The following is a 19,780-nucleotide window of genomic DNA, read 5'->3' on the forward strand; positions in this document are numbered from 1 at the left end:
ATAAATATGATTTTTAAGAATAATATGTTTTTGCAATAATTTTGGGACAAGCTAGGATAAATATCACTGAGGTCAGAAAGGTTTTTGGTGTCTAATCTTATTAAGTATCCCGTGCTTTGATTTAGGAACCACAGAAAGGAACCAATTCTCCCTTTTTTTGTTGCTATATTTCCCAGTCCTTTCTGGGTCTATTTGGGAAAACTCTCTCTCTTGTCTAACAGAACTGATTATGACATCTATGGTCCGGTTGAGCTTCTGAAGCTTCCACACCAATTTAAGGTTTCTTTGAGTGACTGTCTCACCCAGTGAATTTTCTGATGATTGGGACTTTGAGACTATTAACAACATGATGAAACATTTGGAAATATCAGCTAAATTTACAGAACATGACTACTTAGAAGGGTCATCGGATTATGAAAAAATCTATTGTTTTAATCATTATGGGCAGCATTATTTGCATAGATCTGCAAGCCCTAGAGATGTTTTATATTACAATCAATGGGAACATTGTCCAACATCACCAAAAGGCAGTTCGAAAAAATTATTGGAAAAATGTCCGTACTTTTCAGGGTTTAATGTTACAAATCCAGAAATGTTTTAATTTAAAAAAACACGGGTATGAAAACAATGTTGACTAATACTAAACAAATGTATTCTGCAAACTTTTATGCTCAGCTGTCTACATTAGGTTTTGACTTTTAGGAAGACTTTTGGGAAGACAACAGAGACAAAAACTGTCTGGGGCACGAAAGATTGGCAGGTACAAGGTTTAGAAGCACTATTCAGAGCCTGCATTATACCAGAACAAATTTTGTTTTGAATGACACTGTTCAACAAACCTCTTATCTTGGCTTAGCTAAGATAAAAGATTTAAATAAACCGTCTTTACCAAAACCTGCACCTGACAGTAATAACGATTCGGATGAGGAGGTAGACGTAACTTATATATTAAAACAGAACAGAACTGATCCTAACTGGAAAAAGTGGGTAATCTGGCAAACAGACACAAATAACTGTCATGAAAGATTCCTGAACAAAACACAAGGATTCAGATGGAATAGGCCAGATCCAAGATATTCCCAGAGACAACATCAAGTGATGGTAACTACTTACAGTGTAGGGAAGCTTTGCCTTGCATGGCTTCAGAAATCTACACTTCCAGAAATAAAACAACACTTGTCTTTACTTAAAGAAAGCAATAATTTGCGAGATTTCTTAATGGGACCTCGTAAGCCAAGGCAAAAACGTTTCATATACGTCGGTATATATGCGGCTTACAACGAAGCTTGGAAAGTGACGCAAATAGAAACTGCAGAAAAAATACGGGAAATTGATCGTATTCATTTGGAGAAAGCACTTTCTGTAGTGGACAATGGGTTAACAACTCTGTCCTCCAGAAGTTATTCTATGGACAGCATTGTGTCATCAGCTATAGACATTATAGAACAAGTCTTACTAAAGTTACAACATGGTCAGTCTCAGTCTGGAGTGGTGTGGCTCACTGGTTAGAGGCGGCAGACCCGGAAGCAGAGAACGGTCCGGGACCAGGGTTCAATTCCTGACGCGGCAGGGTCGTGGACCAGGGTCAGCGGACTCGATAATTCTCGCCTCGGTGCCTACTCTAACCAGGGATCACACTCGGCAACTCTGGGCATTAGCTTGCCTCATCTCTACAACGGCCCCCCACATTCGCCGGGGATGTCTGGTTTCACCTTGGAGATACCCAGTAGGGACCATCTCACAGGGATAGCCAGGACGGGTTCCCCGGCGGTCTACAGCGCCACGACGCCTCAGGGCAGCAGTGCGCTTTACAAGACACATTACATTACAATTACGTTTTATCATGCTGTTAGGCTGGACGTTGCAAAATCTGCATTCTGGCTATGTGCAATGGCATCTAATCAATACAACGTCATTGTTTGCTGAATTTAACCTTACAGATAAACAAATCTCTTTGGCACAAAGAGGAGCAGACTATACTGTGCTGAGCATTGAAAAACTCGAAAGATTACAATTAACAGTTTCTGAGAAGCCTGTATTTGAGTGGATAATTCATGGCTCCATTTCAATTCCAGTCACGACATTCCAGTTTCAGTATTGTCTAGAGCATGTACCAGCAGGCCTGTATGAAAGGTTAGATAAAAAATACATTAAGTCGACCTGGGTTTTACCATATACACACAAGTGTTGGAATGGGGGACTTGAAGTTTTCCTAAGTGGCAATAACTGCAAAAAGTCACTAAGTGGTACACTTCTGTGCAATGAAGTTAATTTGAACGGGCCCTGTGACGGTTCTGCAAATAACCTTTCATGCCACCTACACGCCTCGCCCTCTCCTTCGATAATACCGGTTTTCAGGCAGCTATCCAATGGCAGTTACGTTATGATCAATGATCACAGCTGTTGTGGCATGTTGCCAGGAAAAAGTTATCTTGTAACTGTGTCGTCCACGGTCACTTGTTGTATGCAAGTATTGTATCCAAATTGATACTTTCAGCAGAATGAAAGCCATTCTTTTACAAAAAAATGTGCCACGGACCTCGTCTAGAGAAACGTATGATCTGCAAGTAGCAAGGTCTTCTGCAGAGATACATGCATTATTATCAACAAACTGCCCAGTGCATTTCGCAGAAATGTTAAGCCAAATCTTAAACATGTCTGATACCAACGGCATTGCACATGTATTTAAGACAGTTTCTTTGGGACTGTTCACACCATTTGAAGCAGTCCTCTGCATTTTTTTTCCTAATTTCGTGCACTCTGTGTTCGGCGGCCTGCCTCTCATCTTGGGACTAGTAGCAGGAATCCTATTTTAATTCCTTCTGCTCAGATATGCCAAGTCCGGTCAGCAGCAACACCGAAACCACCATGAACAATGCCTCCTTGCAATGAGATATCGTGAAAGGATTTCACAGATTCTTAGCTTGGCTCGTTTAAGAGATCTGAACACAACGTGGTTTCTTTCGTTCAGACCAATCTGGCAAGATTGCATCTTACCTGTTCTTCGATGCCTGCTTTGCAGACAGGAATGCGTGTTGGACATTTGTCTTACACTTCCATCAGTACTGCCATCGGATGTTGACGCTTTGCTAAGTCCAGTAACGGCTCATGCATCGTGTTGCCCCCAACGGCTGCCAATTCTGATGACGGCATTCATTTAGGTCTCACCGGCAAGTCTAACTGAGGGTGACATAAGGGAAACTACAGGCATACAGGTACCATCTACTACGGACATTGCTAATGCATCAAACGCTGACGGCGATGATCCACACTTCTGCACATTTGATCTGCTAACTGAAGTGGTTCCACTGTCACCTACCACGGTAGACTGTTTCTCTGCGAGCCTAGATGATCTGATGTTTTCTCCTGACACTCCTGAGAATAACTTTTGATTATTTCACACAGCGTTCCCTGAACTCTGCATGTCGGCATTCATTTTTCAAAACAATCCATTAATTTGAACTTTGTTTCCAAAATAGAGCTTTTGGCACAGAGTAATCTGTTTAAAGTAGAACTATTCTTAGAGAACAAGATTTCATGTTTATACTTCCTAATTAACAATATTTAGCTTCAACTTCGATTACAAAGATAGTTAGACAATTATGCTATGGGATTGATCTTGGGTGTCGATTAATGACTGTACTTTCTATTATATAATGTGAAGATATATGTTCATAGTTTATATTTGATTTCATGATGCCTATGATTTTTACATGATGTATAATCCCTTCATGCAGACAAGCCTATTCGCAAATGCATTTTTGTATTTTGGGGTGGGATTATAAACACTTTGATTTGAAATATGTTCAGTGCTTATGTATTATTGAACCTAACATTCGTGGAGTGGGTGTTATATGGTAATCTAGGACCCTAGTATAACTTTTCCCGATTCATGCCCATATATAGGTATAAACCATTGAGTCCTAATATAGGCATAAAGATGCATTGCCTTATTTAGTTATAGCCGGCGCAGCCCTAATACGGCATGGCTACTTCCACTAAACTCCGAGAATCCACATTGATTTTGTGGTAAAACCAGCCCTCAGCAGTCAGGAACCTCCCCCTGCTTGAAAACGGATTTATCCAAGAAATCCGGGAGTTTTCAAGGAACTAAGGTACTTGTGACGATATTATGTCCAATCTTACATCAGACTCAGCACCTTCAGGGGTATAAATATGCCTACATTTGCCCAGTCAAACGCACAGTGGTTCCGGAGCAGATCGACTAACTACTTGCCCGACGACCTGCTGATGCAAGTGCTGAAGGAAGCCGACCCTCCAAATGAGGCACTGAAAAGACGCTGTCTTTTCTCCTGCCGAGAAATCCAGCTCCAGTGTTTCCAGGCTACCCTTGCGGGTTGCTGGGAGATCGAGTCCAGAGAGAGAGATACCAGACCACTCATTCTAAAACCAAGGTACGGAGCTGATTAGATCCCTAGAGAATTCCTGAACAGATTCTTGGCAGAGAAATACTAAAACTTAAACTACTCCTCACTTACTCCACCCTCGTACTAGGCTTAGGTTAGGTACACTGGGGAAGGCGTACGTTAGAAGCACCAGTTGAGTACTTTATTTTATGGATTTTATGTATTCTATGTTTATGGCTTAGAAACCATATCACGCTTTTACAGTACTATTTTATAATACTGTTCGTATTATATGCCTCATACTTCTTAACTAGCATTTCAATTGTAGCAGTGCATTTCTTATGCTTAAGAAATAAGACTGTTCAATAAATACTTTTATTGAAAACGCCTGTCTCTCTATTTCTAAAGCAATTCTGGTGAAACTAAACATGCACGATTGACTGAGTGAAATAGTCGTCTATTGTTTCCGCGACTCTAGAGATACGTTTCTGTTGTATCTATGTCTTTAAATGTGTACATTCTTCTTAGAGAATGTAGCCATGAGAATGTAGCCATGTCACCCTGGAATTCCCTATGCCTGTCAGTTGTTCTCCAGGTCCTTGATGTGGATGTCTTGCCTCCCTGTTGGGCTAATAAACTCCTTTTATCCTGCTTCCTGAGTATTGCATCTTTACAATACTGGCGACGATGAGCCCAGCAGGTGATTATGAACCCAGCGCTATGAAGATCTTCTTGTAGTCAAGATTTCCGTTTTTTTTTAAAAAAAAGAGAAACTCTTGTTTTACTTTGCCTACACTGTGCCCTACGAGGAATCATGAGGAGAATTTAATTGGCGACGCCAGCACCAGCATAAGGTACATTTTCGTAATTTTTGCCAATTTAGCGTCATTTGATGCAGTATCCCTACCTCCGTTACTCGGCATCTTTTTAATCCTGCACGAGTCTTTCTTGTTTCACTGGAGCGTGCCAAGAGCGTGCCGGCCATTGTTAGCGTGTGTTTCCTCACTCACGGAGATTCCTCAAGTCACACGTCACTTGCAACTTGTTGCCGGGGTGACAACGGAGATTCCAGCCAGACGTCACACGCAACGTGTTGCCGGGGTGATGAACAAACGCGTTCTTGTTTCTTAACGCGTAGCCAGTCACCTAGCAACCGCGTGTTTGCCGATGCAGCGCGTCTCTTTCTCGGCCATTTGTGAGACGCACTGAGGACTCGGACTCTTCTAAATAAAACGTGCTTAAAATTGTCCTGAACAAAACGCGCTGAAGTCTCTCCTATGGGCACGATTTCATTTGTTTTTCTTCAGACTGAGGCAAGTCTTCTTTTGTTATATACAATTTGACCTTGGATGTTTTGATTACGGTTTGTATGTCGACATACATATTTGGCTGAAGCAGTTGGAAATCTAGTCCAACAGTTGAACTTGATTCAAGCTTAAATCTCCATGTGGAAATAGCTGTACGCAGTGCTGCAGTGAAGTTATTAGAAGTACTCCAGTGGAGTTAAGCGAAGAAGTATCTCAGTGAAACATAACTTTCGTGACACTTTAGGGAAGTTGCAGAATCCCTTTGTTGTTATTTTAATTCTTTATTTTAAATTGTTGCGTTAGCTTATTTAGTTAACTTGTTATTTTAGTTTGTTTAGTTGTCTTCTTTCAGGATGTCGTCTTCTACGAGTGGTATGAACCAACCTCTCCAGTTTTTAAGTGAGCAGGGTGAACCTATCTTATCGTGGAAGAAATGGAAACCTATTTTTGACTCCTACTTACTCGCAATTGGTGGAGAGAAGTTTTCTGCTGTGAGGAAACAGGCTGTTTTGTTAAACAACCTTGGAATTGAAGGAAGGAACATTTATGACGTCTAGATCCGATACCCATTGGCAGAGGTGCTGGTGAACCTTCGGATGTATTTGAAATGAGTGTTCTTCTCCTTAAAAATCATTTTGGTGCACACATTAACGTTGTCATGGAGAGACATAAGTTCTTCATGCGTGTTCAAGCTAAAAATTAGAGAGTTGGGAACTACGTTGCAGCACTCAAATCCCTTGCACAGACTTGTGAATTTGAACTCTTAACTGACTCCCTTATTCGTGATCAACTCGTTCGCTGCACTAATGATCTCAAAATCCAAGAGAAACTGTTGTCAAAAAATCCCAATTTAAAAGAGGCTATACTCATTGTGGAGAGTGTTGAACATACCTCTACTTGGGTCAAGGAGATCAGGAAGGGGCCTTCTCAGAATGATCCTGTTTCCAGTGTCACTCATGAGCATCGACAAATTCTACAAACTGAGTGTAATGTTGCTGTTGTTAGTAAGACTTCTCCTAAACAATAGAAAACCACGGTTAAGTCTGAAAAGCCTAAACAAAGTTATTCTGGTAATAATTTCAATAGGGAGAATAAATTTAGATGTCCCAGATGTGGAAGTGAGAAACATGGACCGAATTATCCGAATTGTTTTGCTAAAAGTACCGTTTGTAGAAGTTGTGGGAGGAAGGGTCATTATGCTAGGATGTGCAAGAGTAACAAGGTTAATTGTGTTGATGATGAAGAAGTTTATTCCCAGGATTCCATTCATTGCATTACGGATGATGTTATCAATGGTGTGAATCAAGTTGATGACGATATAGTGGTTATGCCCTCTTGTGACATTCAAATTGCCAACAAAATTGTTCCCGTGTTAGCTGACTCTGGTTCTTTGTTCACCCTTATCAGTGATAAGTTCTGGTTTGCCAATTTTGACGGCGACAAGATTAAACTCGTAGCTTCTGATATCAATCCTGTGGGATATGCTAAACAGAAGATTGAAGTATTGGGTTATTCCATCCAAACCATTGCATTCAAAGGGAGGGAAACTGTTGGTAAGGTCTATATTGCCAAGAGAGGAGATAATCTTCTTGGTTGACGTCACCAAAGAAATCTGGGGATCACGTTGAATCCCAATGCACCCGAGCAAGTTATGTTAGTATCTGTTGTGAGTGATTTTTCTGATGTTCTTGAGAAATTCCCTGAAGTTTTTACTGATGATCTGGGATTACACAAAGGGTTCAAACACAGGATAATTTTGAAAAGTAGTGCTAAGCCTGTGGTGCATAAGGTTAGGAAGGTGCCCAACCTCATGTTGCAACCCCTGCAAGTTGAGATTGACAGGTTATTGAAACTTGGTGTTGTCGAGGAGATAGAATCCTCGGAATGGCTTGCGCCGATTGTTTTGGCACCTAAGGACAAGAGAACTAAAATTAGGATGTGTGTGGACCTCAGGAGTTTAAACAGTTCTATTTGGGTGGACAGGCAGCCTCTGCCTAATATCAATGAGATTTTGACCAAGTTAGGTGGTGCCACTCTGTTTAGCGTTATGGATTTGTCAGCAGCTTACCACCAGGTTCTTTTACATGAGGAGTCAAGACATTTGACTTCTTTTGTTACTCCCATCGGTGCTTATAGGTTCATTAGGATGCCTTTTGGCTTAGCCAGCGCTGCTGCCTGTTTTCAGAGAGTCATGAAAAATGTTCTGTCTGGAATTGACTGTGTTCTCTTTTTTCAGGATGACATTTTGGTCCACGGTGTTGACGTTAGCAGACATGATGTTACCCTTTTTGCTGTTCTATCTAGACTCAAGGATGCCGGTCTGACTCTTAAACGTGAGAAATGCAAATTCAGGGTTAGGTCTGTGTCTTATTTGGGGCACAACATATCTGGGGAGGGCTTGCGGGGGGAGATGTTTGGAGCATGTCACGTTTGTCGAGGTGTGTGGAGGGGGGTGATGGTGTTATGGTACCCGAACCTGCTCCTGTGAGTTTAGCTCCAGGTAAATGTATTGGGAAAGAACAGGTTTTCCCAGGTCCATCTTCTCCTCAAGATGGGTGTGTTTTCCCAGGTCCATCTTCTCCTCAAGATGGGTGTGTTTCGTCCCGTGGGACAAACCCAAGTATCAGGAGACCACCTTTGTATCTCCAAGATTACCATTCTGGTTAATTTTCTTTCTTATCAAGTTTTCTGCCTACTGTTTTTTCCTTGTTCTTTTTTGTTTCCTTTTATTTTTATTTTCATTATTATAAGGGAGATGTGCTGTATCTATGTCTTTAAATGTGTACATTCTTCTTAGAGAATGTAGCCATGAGAATGTAGCCATGTCACCCTGGAATTCCCTATGCCTGTCAGTTGTTCTCCAGGTCCTTGATGTGGATGTCTTGCCTCCCTGTTGGGCTAATAAACTCCTTTTATCCTGCTTCCTGAGTATTGCATCTTTACAATAGTTTCATTCTGGGGAAACAAAGTTGTCATGTTATATGGTTGTCAGAGACTAATCCCTTCTTGTTTATTCGAGAAAGTTTCTAGTGACCTCTGAGCTAGCTGGCACTCACAATTAAGTCTAATATATTCGGTAGAGACCTAGTCGATCTCAGTCCTACGTCTAAACTACAGTATATATTATTCCAATAAGCAGAGCCTATTGGGAATATAGGAACTACACTACAAGTGTTCAGAACGCAGCGGCTCGAGGTCTCCATGGTCTGCCCAGGTGGTGTCCTACCTCTAATTCCATCCGCCGCCTTCATTGCTGCCCGTGGCCAAGCGTTTAGAGTTCAAGACCCTCTGCATTACCTTTAAAATCTTTAATTTTTCATCTCCTTGTATCCTGACTAATCTTCATACCTTCTATGTCCCCTCTCGCCAACTTTGTTCCATGGGACAGAATCTTGTGGCAGTTCCCAGGCTAAGGATGGCTTGTGATGGTGGGCGCTCCTTTCGTGTGTTGGCCTCGAAGCTCTGGAATGCGCTCCCCATCTCCATTCGCAGTATAAAGTCCTACCTGCCTTTTTCGGAAAGCTGTGAAAACATACCCTTTCCCTCCGTTATAAGCTGTCTCGTTCTGTGACCTGCTTTTCAGTTTTCTGCTCTCTGAGCCGGGACGCCCTTTTGCTGGGGCAGCTGTGCCCTCTATAAAAATCTACAACATAACCTAACATTTACCACATCGGAAGGAAGACCCACTAGCTTCTGGATGTCTCTGAGCTGCATCTGCAAGGAGTGAGGGAACAGGAGTGAGGAAGAGTGCAGATGTGTGGAATGACCTGTGTAGGATAGATAGCCCAGCAGACTACTGCACAATATCATACAAGTACAGGGGAAGCGCATCCCCATCCTGTCAACACCAATAGTCAGAATGTTTCGTCCTGAGCCTTCTACATTTCATAGGAAGCCTGCATCTTTCCCTCTAGCTGTCCACTTGCGGTTTCCTCTACTTCACCCTCTGGACTGGAGATTCCAACAGGGCATTTAGAGGCGGTTGCCCCGATTCCGGTATTGTAGGAATTTCCATTTAAGTCCAAGTAGTTTTGGAGATTTCGACATTTGAACCCCTGGTCACAATCCCAGTGTATAGTACTCTCCAGCTTTGCCGGGCAAACAGTGGTGGCAGTGAAGGAAACTGACAACCTTCTGTGTAAGCCTGGATGGAGTTTGTGGAGTTCTGCTACGAGGAACTCAGTGATGTGCAAAAATAACTGCCGCGCTACGGAAAGAGCGGGTTAGAAAAAATGCTGTCCGTGATCATTTTCAGTGCCGGGTGTTTGTCCGCGTTGTGAAATTATCGCGAATGGCCCCACGCACAGCGCAAGCGGGCGCGGCTTACTTTCCGCTGCTTGAGTAGATTTCGTACCCGAGCGGCAGCTTTCTCAACGTGAACAGATGGTTTTTCAACGCTAGCGGGCACCAACATACGCGGCAACTTGCATTGAGAAATCTCACCGCCCATGTTGAGAAATCTCGCCTGGCGGTTGAATTCCCTCGCTCGCGCTAGCCAACTTGACGTTGATGAGTGCGAATGAGGAAAAATCTCGCCGGGAGGTGGATTTCCCTCGCCTGCGCTTGCCAACTTGATGTTGAAGAGCGCCAGCAAAGAAAAAAACTATGCTTTTTGGAACTCCGCAAGCTTTTTGGAACTCCTCGAGCTCCGCGTAACGCGGAGTGCAGAAAACTCAGCAAACGCCGCAAGAGGAGCGGAGTTCTCCACCAAGACTTACTTCTGTGTGCCTGCCACTGGAACACCATGACTGCAAAAGGTCAGCTCTGACATACGGACTCTGAACTGATCATCAACTAGAAGGCCAGGGGGGCTACTGGACTTAGGCTCCAAAAACAAAGTTCACTACTGAAATGACTGCCTAGAAATTGGGTCATGGACTAGTTATTACCAAATGCCCAAAAGGAATGTTTTACAGACCAAAACAAAGGAGGGCTCTTTATTCCTTTAAAAGGACATTTTTAGGGAGTTTTGTATCAGGTGCACCAGGCACATCCCTGAAACATATCCATAAGTATCATCGTAAATTTATGATCTGTTAAATTGCCCTCTAAATTATATGCAGAATTAAAACTGGAGTAAATGTTTGAGTTATGGTCAGAGTCCATCTCCAGCTTGCCTACTGATACCAGAATTTCCTTCACAAACTGATACAGGCCTCAATATTAACAAGCATTGGCATAGCCAATAGGTCTTACCTTTGGAACCTTATAAGTGTTTTGCCATGCGACAGTTGATGTTGTTGCACCAAGGATATTGTGCTGCATAACTAAATACTTATAAGGTCCCAAAAGCGAGACTTATTGGCCATGCCAATGCTTGTATCGTTAGGCCACCTTCCCAGCCTGTCCTTTGTCTAGAAGAATGCTCTGCCAATTGGCTCCAATCCCTTAGGGTCGAGTTAGAGCTATATAAAACAGCCCAACAAAATAAAAGAGCCAATAGACAATTCTAGGCTATAACGATCCCCATACAGAAGATTAAGAAAAACTTGTATCGGCTGAATATGCCTTCATAAATACATACTGTATTCAATTAATATTACATCAGTGAAGCATTTTTACAACTGAGAACATGTTTGCAACAGTTAAAGCCCAAACATCTGCAGTCCTTATGATAAAATGCAAACCATGCAACTGAAATAGAGTGTAATACAGAAACATTATCTCCTTCAAATTTCAACAGATGCGGTCTAGAAACATAATCAATGGCTAATCGCATAAGACTGCACCATTCACTCTTGCTCCACCCCGTCCCTGCATAAACCAACATTGAGCAATCCTATGTCAACAGAGGAGTGCACTAACTCCAAGACGGCCTCAATCAACCGTGATGCAACTCAGAAAGCAATAGTGTGATCCTCGATGTGCCTCAGTTCCCTTTTTGCCAAATGGACTTATTTTAAGTTTTGGATTTGCTTTCTAGAAATGTAACCTGGGTCAATGTGTACATGGTATTTCACGACCATGCCCTTCGACCCGACATGAAACAGCAATTAATGAGTCAAGGAAGAGATGCACTCGCTTCAGAGATTTAGTGGTTGGTGTGCAGGTGGCATAACCCTGACATAAGGATTCTCAGCTACTTGACAATAAAACGAGTGGTCCTGGTCACAACATTAGATCTCACAGAGCTTCACTTGCATTATCTGCCAAACGTATTGGTGCTTCGAAAGAGTTTAAGGGCTAGTAAGCACTACACTCAAACCGCACATTCGGGAGTACATACCTCGGAAACTGCAGAGATCGACGCAGAACAGGCTGTGCACTCTCTTCAGCTTCACCAGCGGGTCCGTGTCAAGGTCTCCCTGGCTCTCGCCAATGCCCGAGCAGGAAAGCCTGCATGATGGCGTTAGGATGTTACCAGCAGCGAACAGGGCCTTTCTCATATGCTGGCAGCCGGGCAGCAGCTGGGAGACTGGCGAGCTCTGAGCCCGCGCTGGGGCTCGGCCACTAGACCAAAATAGGCTGGGGCCAAGGACCGAGTAAGCACATATTTGCTGCCGGAGGTTACTTCGGCCACGCGAGCAGAGGCAGTGAGCGCGATGCTTTCCCGGTACGGGTACTTATGACCAGGGTATGCAGGCACCCATACACGGTGACACGCGCAGCCTGTCAGCACAGCCCCTCAGCAGTGAGTGGGGGCCGGCAGGAGTATGTATAATCCCCTCGTCCCAGAGCACCGAAAGGACCAGGGAAGGAGGATCACAGGATGTTGAGCCGGCAAAAAAGTGAAAGCAACCGCGAGACAGGCAAATGTAAACAAGCACGCGCAGCCACGCTAATTAGAAACAGATGGGCCCTGCGTGCCGCTGCTCGCTCCCGCAAGGTGGATGCCGACACACGCACAAGTGTTAGAAAAGTGCAGACCGATTCCAAAAGGCCATCTCCTAGAACAGCGCATGCGCGCTGCTCGACCCAAAAATAAACTATGGTGCCAAGTACTAAAGAAGTGTTTAGTGTTTTGGGAGACAAATGAAGACCGCAAGGTACATGGCACGTCTGTTTTTCAACATTGGCATGCGTTTAAGGCATAATACATAACTGCTTTAATTCTCAGTAATTGTTAACTGTCTGGTATGTAACACCATACCCTAAAGTTAGCTTTTTGAGTAAGGCAAGTGCGACTAAAAGGTAATATTTGCTCATTCAATTGTGGCTCCAGGATACTAGTGGCAAAGCACATCACATCTCACTCAACAACCAAAATCATGTTCACTTTAACCCCAGCCCTAACTTCTCCCACTACCCACAGGCTAACCCTATTAGTTAACCCTAACCATTACACTAACTCCAACCTGTTTTGCAATTCTTAGCACTCTCTTTACCTCGACCCTTTACCTCTAAAAATGTTACCCCATCCTTTACCCTTAATGCTAACCTTGCACTAACACCTTATATATGGTTCCTAAAAACAATTTAAAAAAACCTTTATGATCAATGTTACTTTACTTGACTCAATGGTCACAAATATGTTTCAGACTTTGATATGTTCACTGCATTACCAAAGTACAACACAGTCATAGGGCAATAACTTTAAAAAACAAAACAATAAAAACACATGTCCCTTTTACAAATGTATTTCATGCATACAAAAGAACCCAAACACCCAAGAAGGATTTGGAAAAACACAGGCGATTAAGGCACAAACTCTAAAACATGCATTTCTCTGTGTGTCATAGAAGCATGGACCAGCTTGAAAGGCATAATTTGTCACCAACTCCTAGATTACCACATATATCATATCAAACATCACATGGACAGAAAACAGGGAAGGTGGATGTGGCGGCATATTAACTTACATTCCGTCCTCATCATCGTCCAGTTCAGCGAAGGCTTCAGTCTGCCGTGCTTGTTCTCGTGCAGCCCTCTGCACTTCCTTTAACTCTTGCAAGAGAAGACAAATAAAACTTGTTACTGATGGTTAGCCAAGGGCACCTCTAACTGGCTCCATCCATGCAAGGAAGGAAAAGACCTCAAATACTATAGGTTAACTTTCACTTAGTTAAGCTAAAGTACAAGTGACGGTAAAAGATTTCATTTAGTTTGCCGCCACATAAAGAGAAGTGGACTTAAAAGAGGAGGTAGTGAGGGAAGAAATGTTTCAGTTCAAAGTTTCAAAATGCGTGTTTTTCTTTTTAACGGAGCGTTTTCCTTTTTTTGTGAAGAAAAAGTCACTTATCCTCTGTAACGACCATGAAGTGCGGAGTCTTGGGACTGTTTAGGCGAAAGAAAGCTGGGAATACAGCGAATCATTTTATAGACCCGAAACTCCTCATAGTCTGTAGGTCCATTGCTATGCACTGGAAAGCCAATTTGTTACCTGGACTAGGGCACAGCTGCACAGCAAAAATTAAATTGGCCAGGGCGAATCAGTGGCATTTCAGAGTGAGGAAACCAGAGAATTGCGCAAAACCCCCATAGCTGCTGATAAGGAGAGCTTGTGAACTACAGGAGTTTCAGGCAGATCTCTCTGAACAGGGAGGGGTAATGCTCTCGTAGCCAGTAAGCATCACATTCTGATAAATTAGAGCCCACCCAAGCCCACCACCCCACCAATATTTTGCACTTACATTATACGGTGAGGGAGGCCGACCCAAGTTGAGATACTTAGGGGTACTGTCAAACTTCTGTATACGAGATACGATATCTCAGTTTGGGGTTGTGGGTGCATGGTACATAGACATATGGCCAGGGAACAATTGATGTATGCTATTCGGAAGTGTTATACTTGCACTTACGAACTGTCATGACTTTCAGCTAATTATATTTCACTGTTATTACACTGAACCGATTACACCTGAAAAGACTTATTATATATTGCAGTATATGCACAGGGACCATAGGGGACCAACAATCGTGGGCAAATTTGGAAGATCCAAACAATTATAATATCACATTTATGTAAAGTTCTGATAAAACCCAATTAAAATTGGTTTAAAATTTCTCTTTAAAAGAACACTTTTAGTGGAGGATATTCTATTCACCTGCAGATCCTCACCTTTGAATATCACAGGCGCCAGACTGGTTTCAAAAACTTCTTGCACAGCTCTCAGATACCGGTAGAGATCGCAAGCTCCATGTCAGCGCTGCAAGTAGCCTAACACTGACATCACTAGAGCCATAGATCATCAACCTCGGTTTCCTTAATTGCTATTTTACGTCGAGCCTAGCGCAGCATGCATGCACAGCTCTAGGAAAGGGCCTCTTGGACTCACTCTAGCTTTTCTGAAAACTTGTGCGTGTGTGTTTCGATTTTCCACACATTGTATTGGCCTTTGCGTGTGGCTTTCAAAAATGAAAGCATGCAATCGGCCAAAGGCGGGTGCATGTCTCACCTTTTCCAGTAAATGTTTCTTTCCACGGCTTACAGCTTGCAGGAGCAAGTAGGGGCGTGCAGGGTGCCATCTGTTTTGTATCATGTTACGGTTGCTTTCACTTTCGCTGCCGCGCTGGTCTCAAATGCTTTTGTTCCCACCTTGCTGCAGTGTGTTTGGTGTTTGTACAGTGTGCGCTACCCTGATCCGCCTGCAGTTTAAATGACTTTGGCAGTTCTTATTTGGTAATTATCGGTCACTTTCCCCCCCATCGGTGTTTTTTGCAGTCTGGTGCTCAGTCTGTTTTTTGTGCACTCTGGAGTAGTGATGAGTCACTCCCACTGCTTGTGCCACTTGCAAGAATGATGTGACACTCTCTTACTCCTCCTTCATGAAATCTGTAGTGCTCACCAGTCACTTGTGCTCAGTTTCCTTTGTTCAGTCAGCAGTAATAAACGATCAGTCTCACTCCCTTTCATTAACGGTCAATCTTACTCCATCCTTAATCACTCCGCAGTAATAACCATCCAGTTTTCCCTGTTCTTCATCTGGTCTGCAGCCATGATAGGTCAGTCTCTGGCCATGCTCAGTAATGATTCTGTAGCTTCTCCTATCCTTGCCTATATTACCACTCAGCTTAGATTACTCCTTTCCCTTCCACATAAAATCTCGAGTCTTCATCCTCTGAAATAATTTTCCTCCCCCTTCGCTCTCCCTGTCACTCATATTTTCTATTTCTTAATAAACCAAACGGTTCCCTGCTGCATCTTGAAACCAAAGTGAAAGTTGTAGGTGGATACAGATGTCTAAGCAGATTAGAACAGGACAGTGCTTCTGAAAGGACAACAAGGCTGAGGCAGAGCAAGTCAGAGTTCAGGGTTTTGAGATTATTTTTAGATCTTGATATTCTTATTTTTTACAGTGTTTAATATGGTGCTTTGATTTTGTAACCGCCAGTGCTTTTTTTTGTACCGGTGGATTCCAGGACTCACTACAGCATTTAAATAAGACTGCCACTTATACAGCAAACGGGACCTACACATATCAGAATTCTTTTTATGAGCATAAATTAAGGGTATATTATTTTCTGGTACAAAAGTGGAGACGAAGTGATTTGCCCAGGATCACAGGATGTTGGGCTAATGCCAAAACTCAAACTTTGTTCCTAGCTCTGAAGTCGGCACCTTTAGTGCTATGTTATAGCTTTTCCCTAATGTCATTTGCCTCTCCTAATCTGTTACTTTTTCTATAGTAGTGCTTAATTTGAGCTGTTGCTTTACGAAATTCACCACAGCACTTAATTATAAACACTGGCACTTATAGCATAAACTGGACCCAACGTTTTTATAGTGCTTTTTATAAATATTACTCAAGGACATATTACTTCATGGAACAAACACTGTTATTTTTTTAAATACCACTTAAGGGCATAAGAATTTTGTGTAAAAACATGGAAATTAAGTGATTGGCCCAGGATCACAGGATGTTGATACGATGCAAAGACTCAAACTTTGTTCCCCAGCTGTAAAGTCGGCATCTTTGCCTTTTACACAATAGCTTTCCCTACGACATTTGCTTCTCCTAATCTGTTCCTTTTTTCTTTTTTATAGAAGTGCTAATATGAGACAGTGTTTTCCTGCACTCCCCACCGCATTTAATTGTCAACACCGGCACTTACAGTGTAAATTGGACCTAAAGGTTTTAGAGTACTTTTTATAAGCACCATTTAAAGATATATTAAAACGCATTATAACACGCACAAGTAAAACTCATTTCTGATAGATTTTTTATTTATAAACTGTGATGCGGTTATTGTGCGTGCCATTTAATATGCTTTTAGCATTTTGTAACCTACAGTGCTTAATTTGAGCTGGTGGTTCCTGCGACTCACCAAGGCACTTAATTATTCATACCGTGTAGGGTCTGTGAGGAATCTGTAGAGATTATCCACCATAAAGATAATTACAAAAGCCAAGTAACTTTCTCATCTGATGAATACTTATATCTGCAGATTTCTCACCTTTGAATATATTCCCAAGCAGTGCCCACCGTAGGAGGCTTGATGGAAAATTGAAACAAGGAAATCCTGCATTATTGAGCGTCAAAGTAGCCACCTTTCCTAATCTCCAAAATCAGAGTATAGTGCTTTGCAAACGTGTGGAGGGAAGTCAACGTTGCTGCTTTACAAAAGTCCACAACCGGCATGGCTCTAGCCAATGCTGCTCTGGAAAACGCTGCCCTGTTGGAATAAGCATGGATTCCCTCAGGAGCATCTTTCTTCTTCAGTGTATAGCAGACCATGCAAGCTTAGTATAAACCAGCAGGAAAGTGTTCTCTTTACACCTTTGTTGCCTGCATACCTGACGAAGAGCTGGTCATCAGACAAGATATCCTTCATGACATTGATGTAATAGCTTTCCGCAAGCATGGGGTCCAACCGCTCCTCCTCCTTGGTAGGGTAGGGCCCACAGGTAGAAAGTGGGCAAGGTGACTGGTTATCTCAGATAGAATAGAGAGACAACTTTAACTAGAAAATCCTCCTGACTTTGTAGTGCGAGCTGGTCTAGGAAAAAGCACATGAAGGTGGACAAACACTGAAAGTCAGCAGTTCGCTAACACAACAAACTGAGATCACAGCAACTAAAAACAGAATAAGCTCAACTGGAAACTGCGCACTGGCTCCGATGGGCACCCATTAAGAATGTCAACACTAAATTCAGATCCCATTGTGGCATGACAAATGGAACTGGCAAAAACAAATTAGTCAAAACACTTAAAAAATCTGGCACGCACTGTCGACAAGAACACAGAAGGTTAGTCAAGGAGACATAAAAGGCTGTCAAGGCCACAATACACCGTTGACCGCAAACCTTATTTATTTATTTCGTTTTAAGAGTTTTATATAGGGCTGGCTAGACCCGGAAGTATCAGAGCGCTTTACAAGAGGATTGTTGCATTACAAGTTACAACAGTTACAAGAGTATAGTAAGGTACAGTAAACAAAAACAATGTTGTGAGAATTCGTAGGAGGGAGGGGAGGAAGGAGCCATAGCAGGGAGACGAGGAGGAACTGTGCCCAATGTCCGGATGGGTAGGTGACGGTCGAGGGGGAAAACCAGGGCCAATCTCCGCCAATAGCGGTCTAGCAGCTCCACCGGTGATCAGCCATGTTGCTCAGGTCTCAGCGTTCATAACAAACTGTTTTGAATAGTTACATATGCTACAGTTGCATACTCAAGTAGGGGGAAGAACATGTCCCCACTAGAGGATAAAAAGAAGGGGGGGGGAGGAGTATAAAACAAATCAGAGAAGGAGCTGGGGCTGCCATTTTAAGGTCAGGCACGTTATGTCCAGGCCTCTGTAGATCCCTGTGTAGGCGTTGATGCAGTAGTTGGTCTCGGCCATGATGAAGCCCTGCTCGTGAGAGGCAGCAGACAGATCGAACCCCCTGGACCCCATTTAGGTGCCGAGACATGTGAAGTAAAAGCGGCGGGATTTCGGCTTTCTCTGGAAAGAAACTAAGCTGAGTTTAGCACGCAGGACCCCCGGGTGCACCATTAGGCTGTCGGGGTCCGTCTGACTGCTGGCGCCATTTTGGGGTCGGGCATCGATCCCAGGGCTCACTGAGGGCACTACTGTGTTACGTCAAAGGTGGAGGACAACCAAATATTCCTACGCTACTCCTGTTCTCAAAAGGGGTCTAAAGCACTTGGGATGCCGAGTGAAGTGGGAGCATGCCACGTCTCATCGGCGTGGACAGAGCTATCACCTATTGCTCACCGGTGGACGTTCACTTTCGACGTCCCGTGTTGCTGTTAATCATCGTGATGAGTGGCTCTCAGCTCAAGATGCGGGCCGAGGGTTGGGGGCGTTGTTTGTGGGGTAAGACGGAGGTCGACGGACTCATGGTGCAGTTCATTCGGCCCCGGGTACGACCTCTCAGGTCTCCAGGCGCCATCTTAGCGTCTTCATATGTGGGGACATCACAGCTCATTTCTCTGCAATGCTAGATCGGAGATATAGATCTTCAGGTGATCTGCCTGCATTCAGGCTGCAGAATCATTGTTCTGGATGTGAAAACAATTCGTCAGGATGCTGCTTGGGAAGCTGGAAAGAGGGTTCAGCACGGAGCATCTGCTCAGAGCGACCATGATGGGCTGGCTCCTACTCCAGAAACCTTGCTGCGCCAAGTACAACACGAATTGGAGGTTTTGAACTGGATGATAGCAATGGTAGCTCTCAAGGTGTCAATGCGTCTGCTTGCGCACAAGGCTATAAACGTATTCCATCTCCAGGAGTAGGCAAACTTAGTTGAGCAACAATGAGCTGACAGGATCATGTAAACCACCTCTGCTCGAAGATGAAGGGACCTCCTATGGCGCTGCTCAAACTTCATGTATAAAGGCGTAATCTTTGGAGATTGGGAGAGCAGGTCCACTCTCAGCAGAAGACAAAAGTGAGCACACAGACATAGTTGCGGGTCGTTTGTGCACCACACCTGTCTCGGCCAGCCGAGCGCAATAAGAATGGCTTGGGCCCGGTAAATATTTGTCCATAACCTGAGGGATGAAGAATATGGAAGAAAACCCGTAGTGAAGAAGAAACTTTCACTTTAACCGAAAAGCATCTACAGACTCATCCAGCTATGGATGGTGAAGGTCATAGAACATTGGACAATGGGCACTGCTGCGGGTGTCAATCCTACTCGGGTGTAGCACACAGAGCAACGTCCTGAATCCCTTCTAGATGAAGGCACCATTAGTGGTCGACTAGATGACACAAAATGGGGCTG

General features: G+C 43.4%; 1 protein-coding gene across 1 annotated transcript in view; it reads right to left on the bottom strand.

Moving 5' to 3' along the window:
- The window catches only part of PRKCSH (PRKCSH beta subunit of glucosidase II), a 313,184-nt gene that overhangs the window by 249,119 nt on the left and 44,285 nt on the right, over nucleotides 1–19,780 (bottom strand). Inside the window, exon 7 of the mRNA XM_086962739.1 lies at nucleotides 13,474–13,558. Within this exon, the coding sequence (XP_086818865.1) occupies nucleotides 13,474–13,558 (85 nt within the window). The remainder of the gene's footprint in view (nucleotides 1–13,473; nucleotides 13,559–19,780) is intronic.

The sequence above is a fragment of the Lissotriton vulgaris genome, chromosome 1_1, assembly GCF_964263255.1.
Source record: "Lissotriton vulgaris chromosome 1_1, aLisVul1.2, whole genome shotgun sequence".
NCBI lineage: Eukaryota > Metazoa > Chordata > Amphibia > Caudata > Salamandridae > Lissotriton > Lissotriton vulgaris.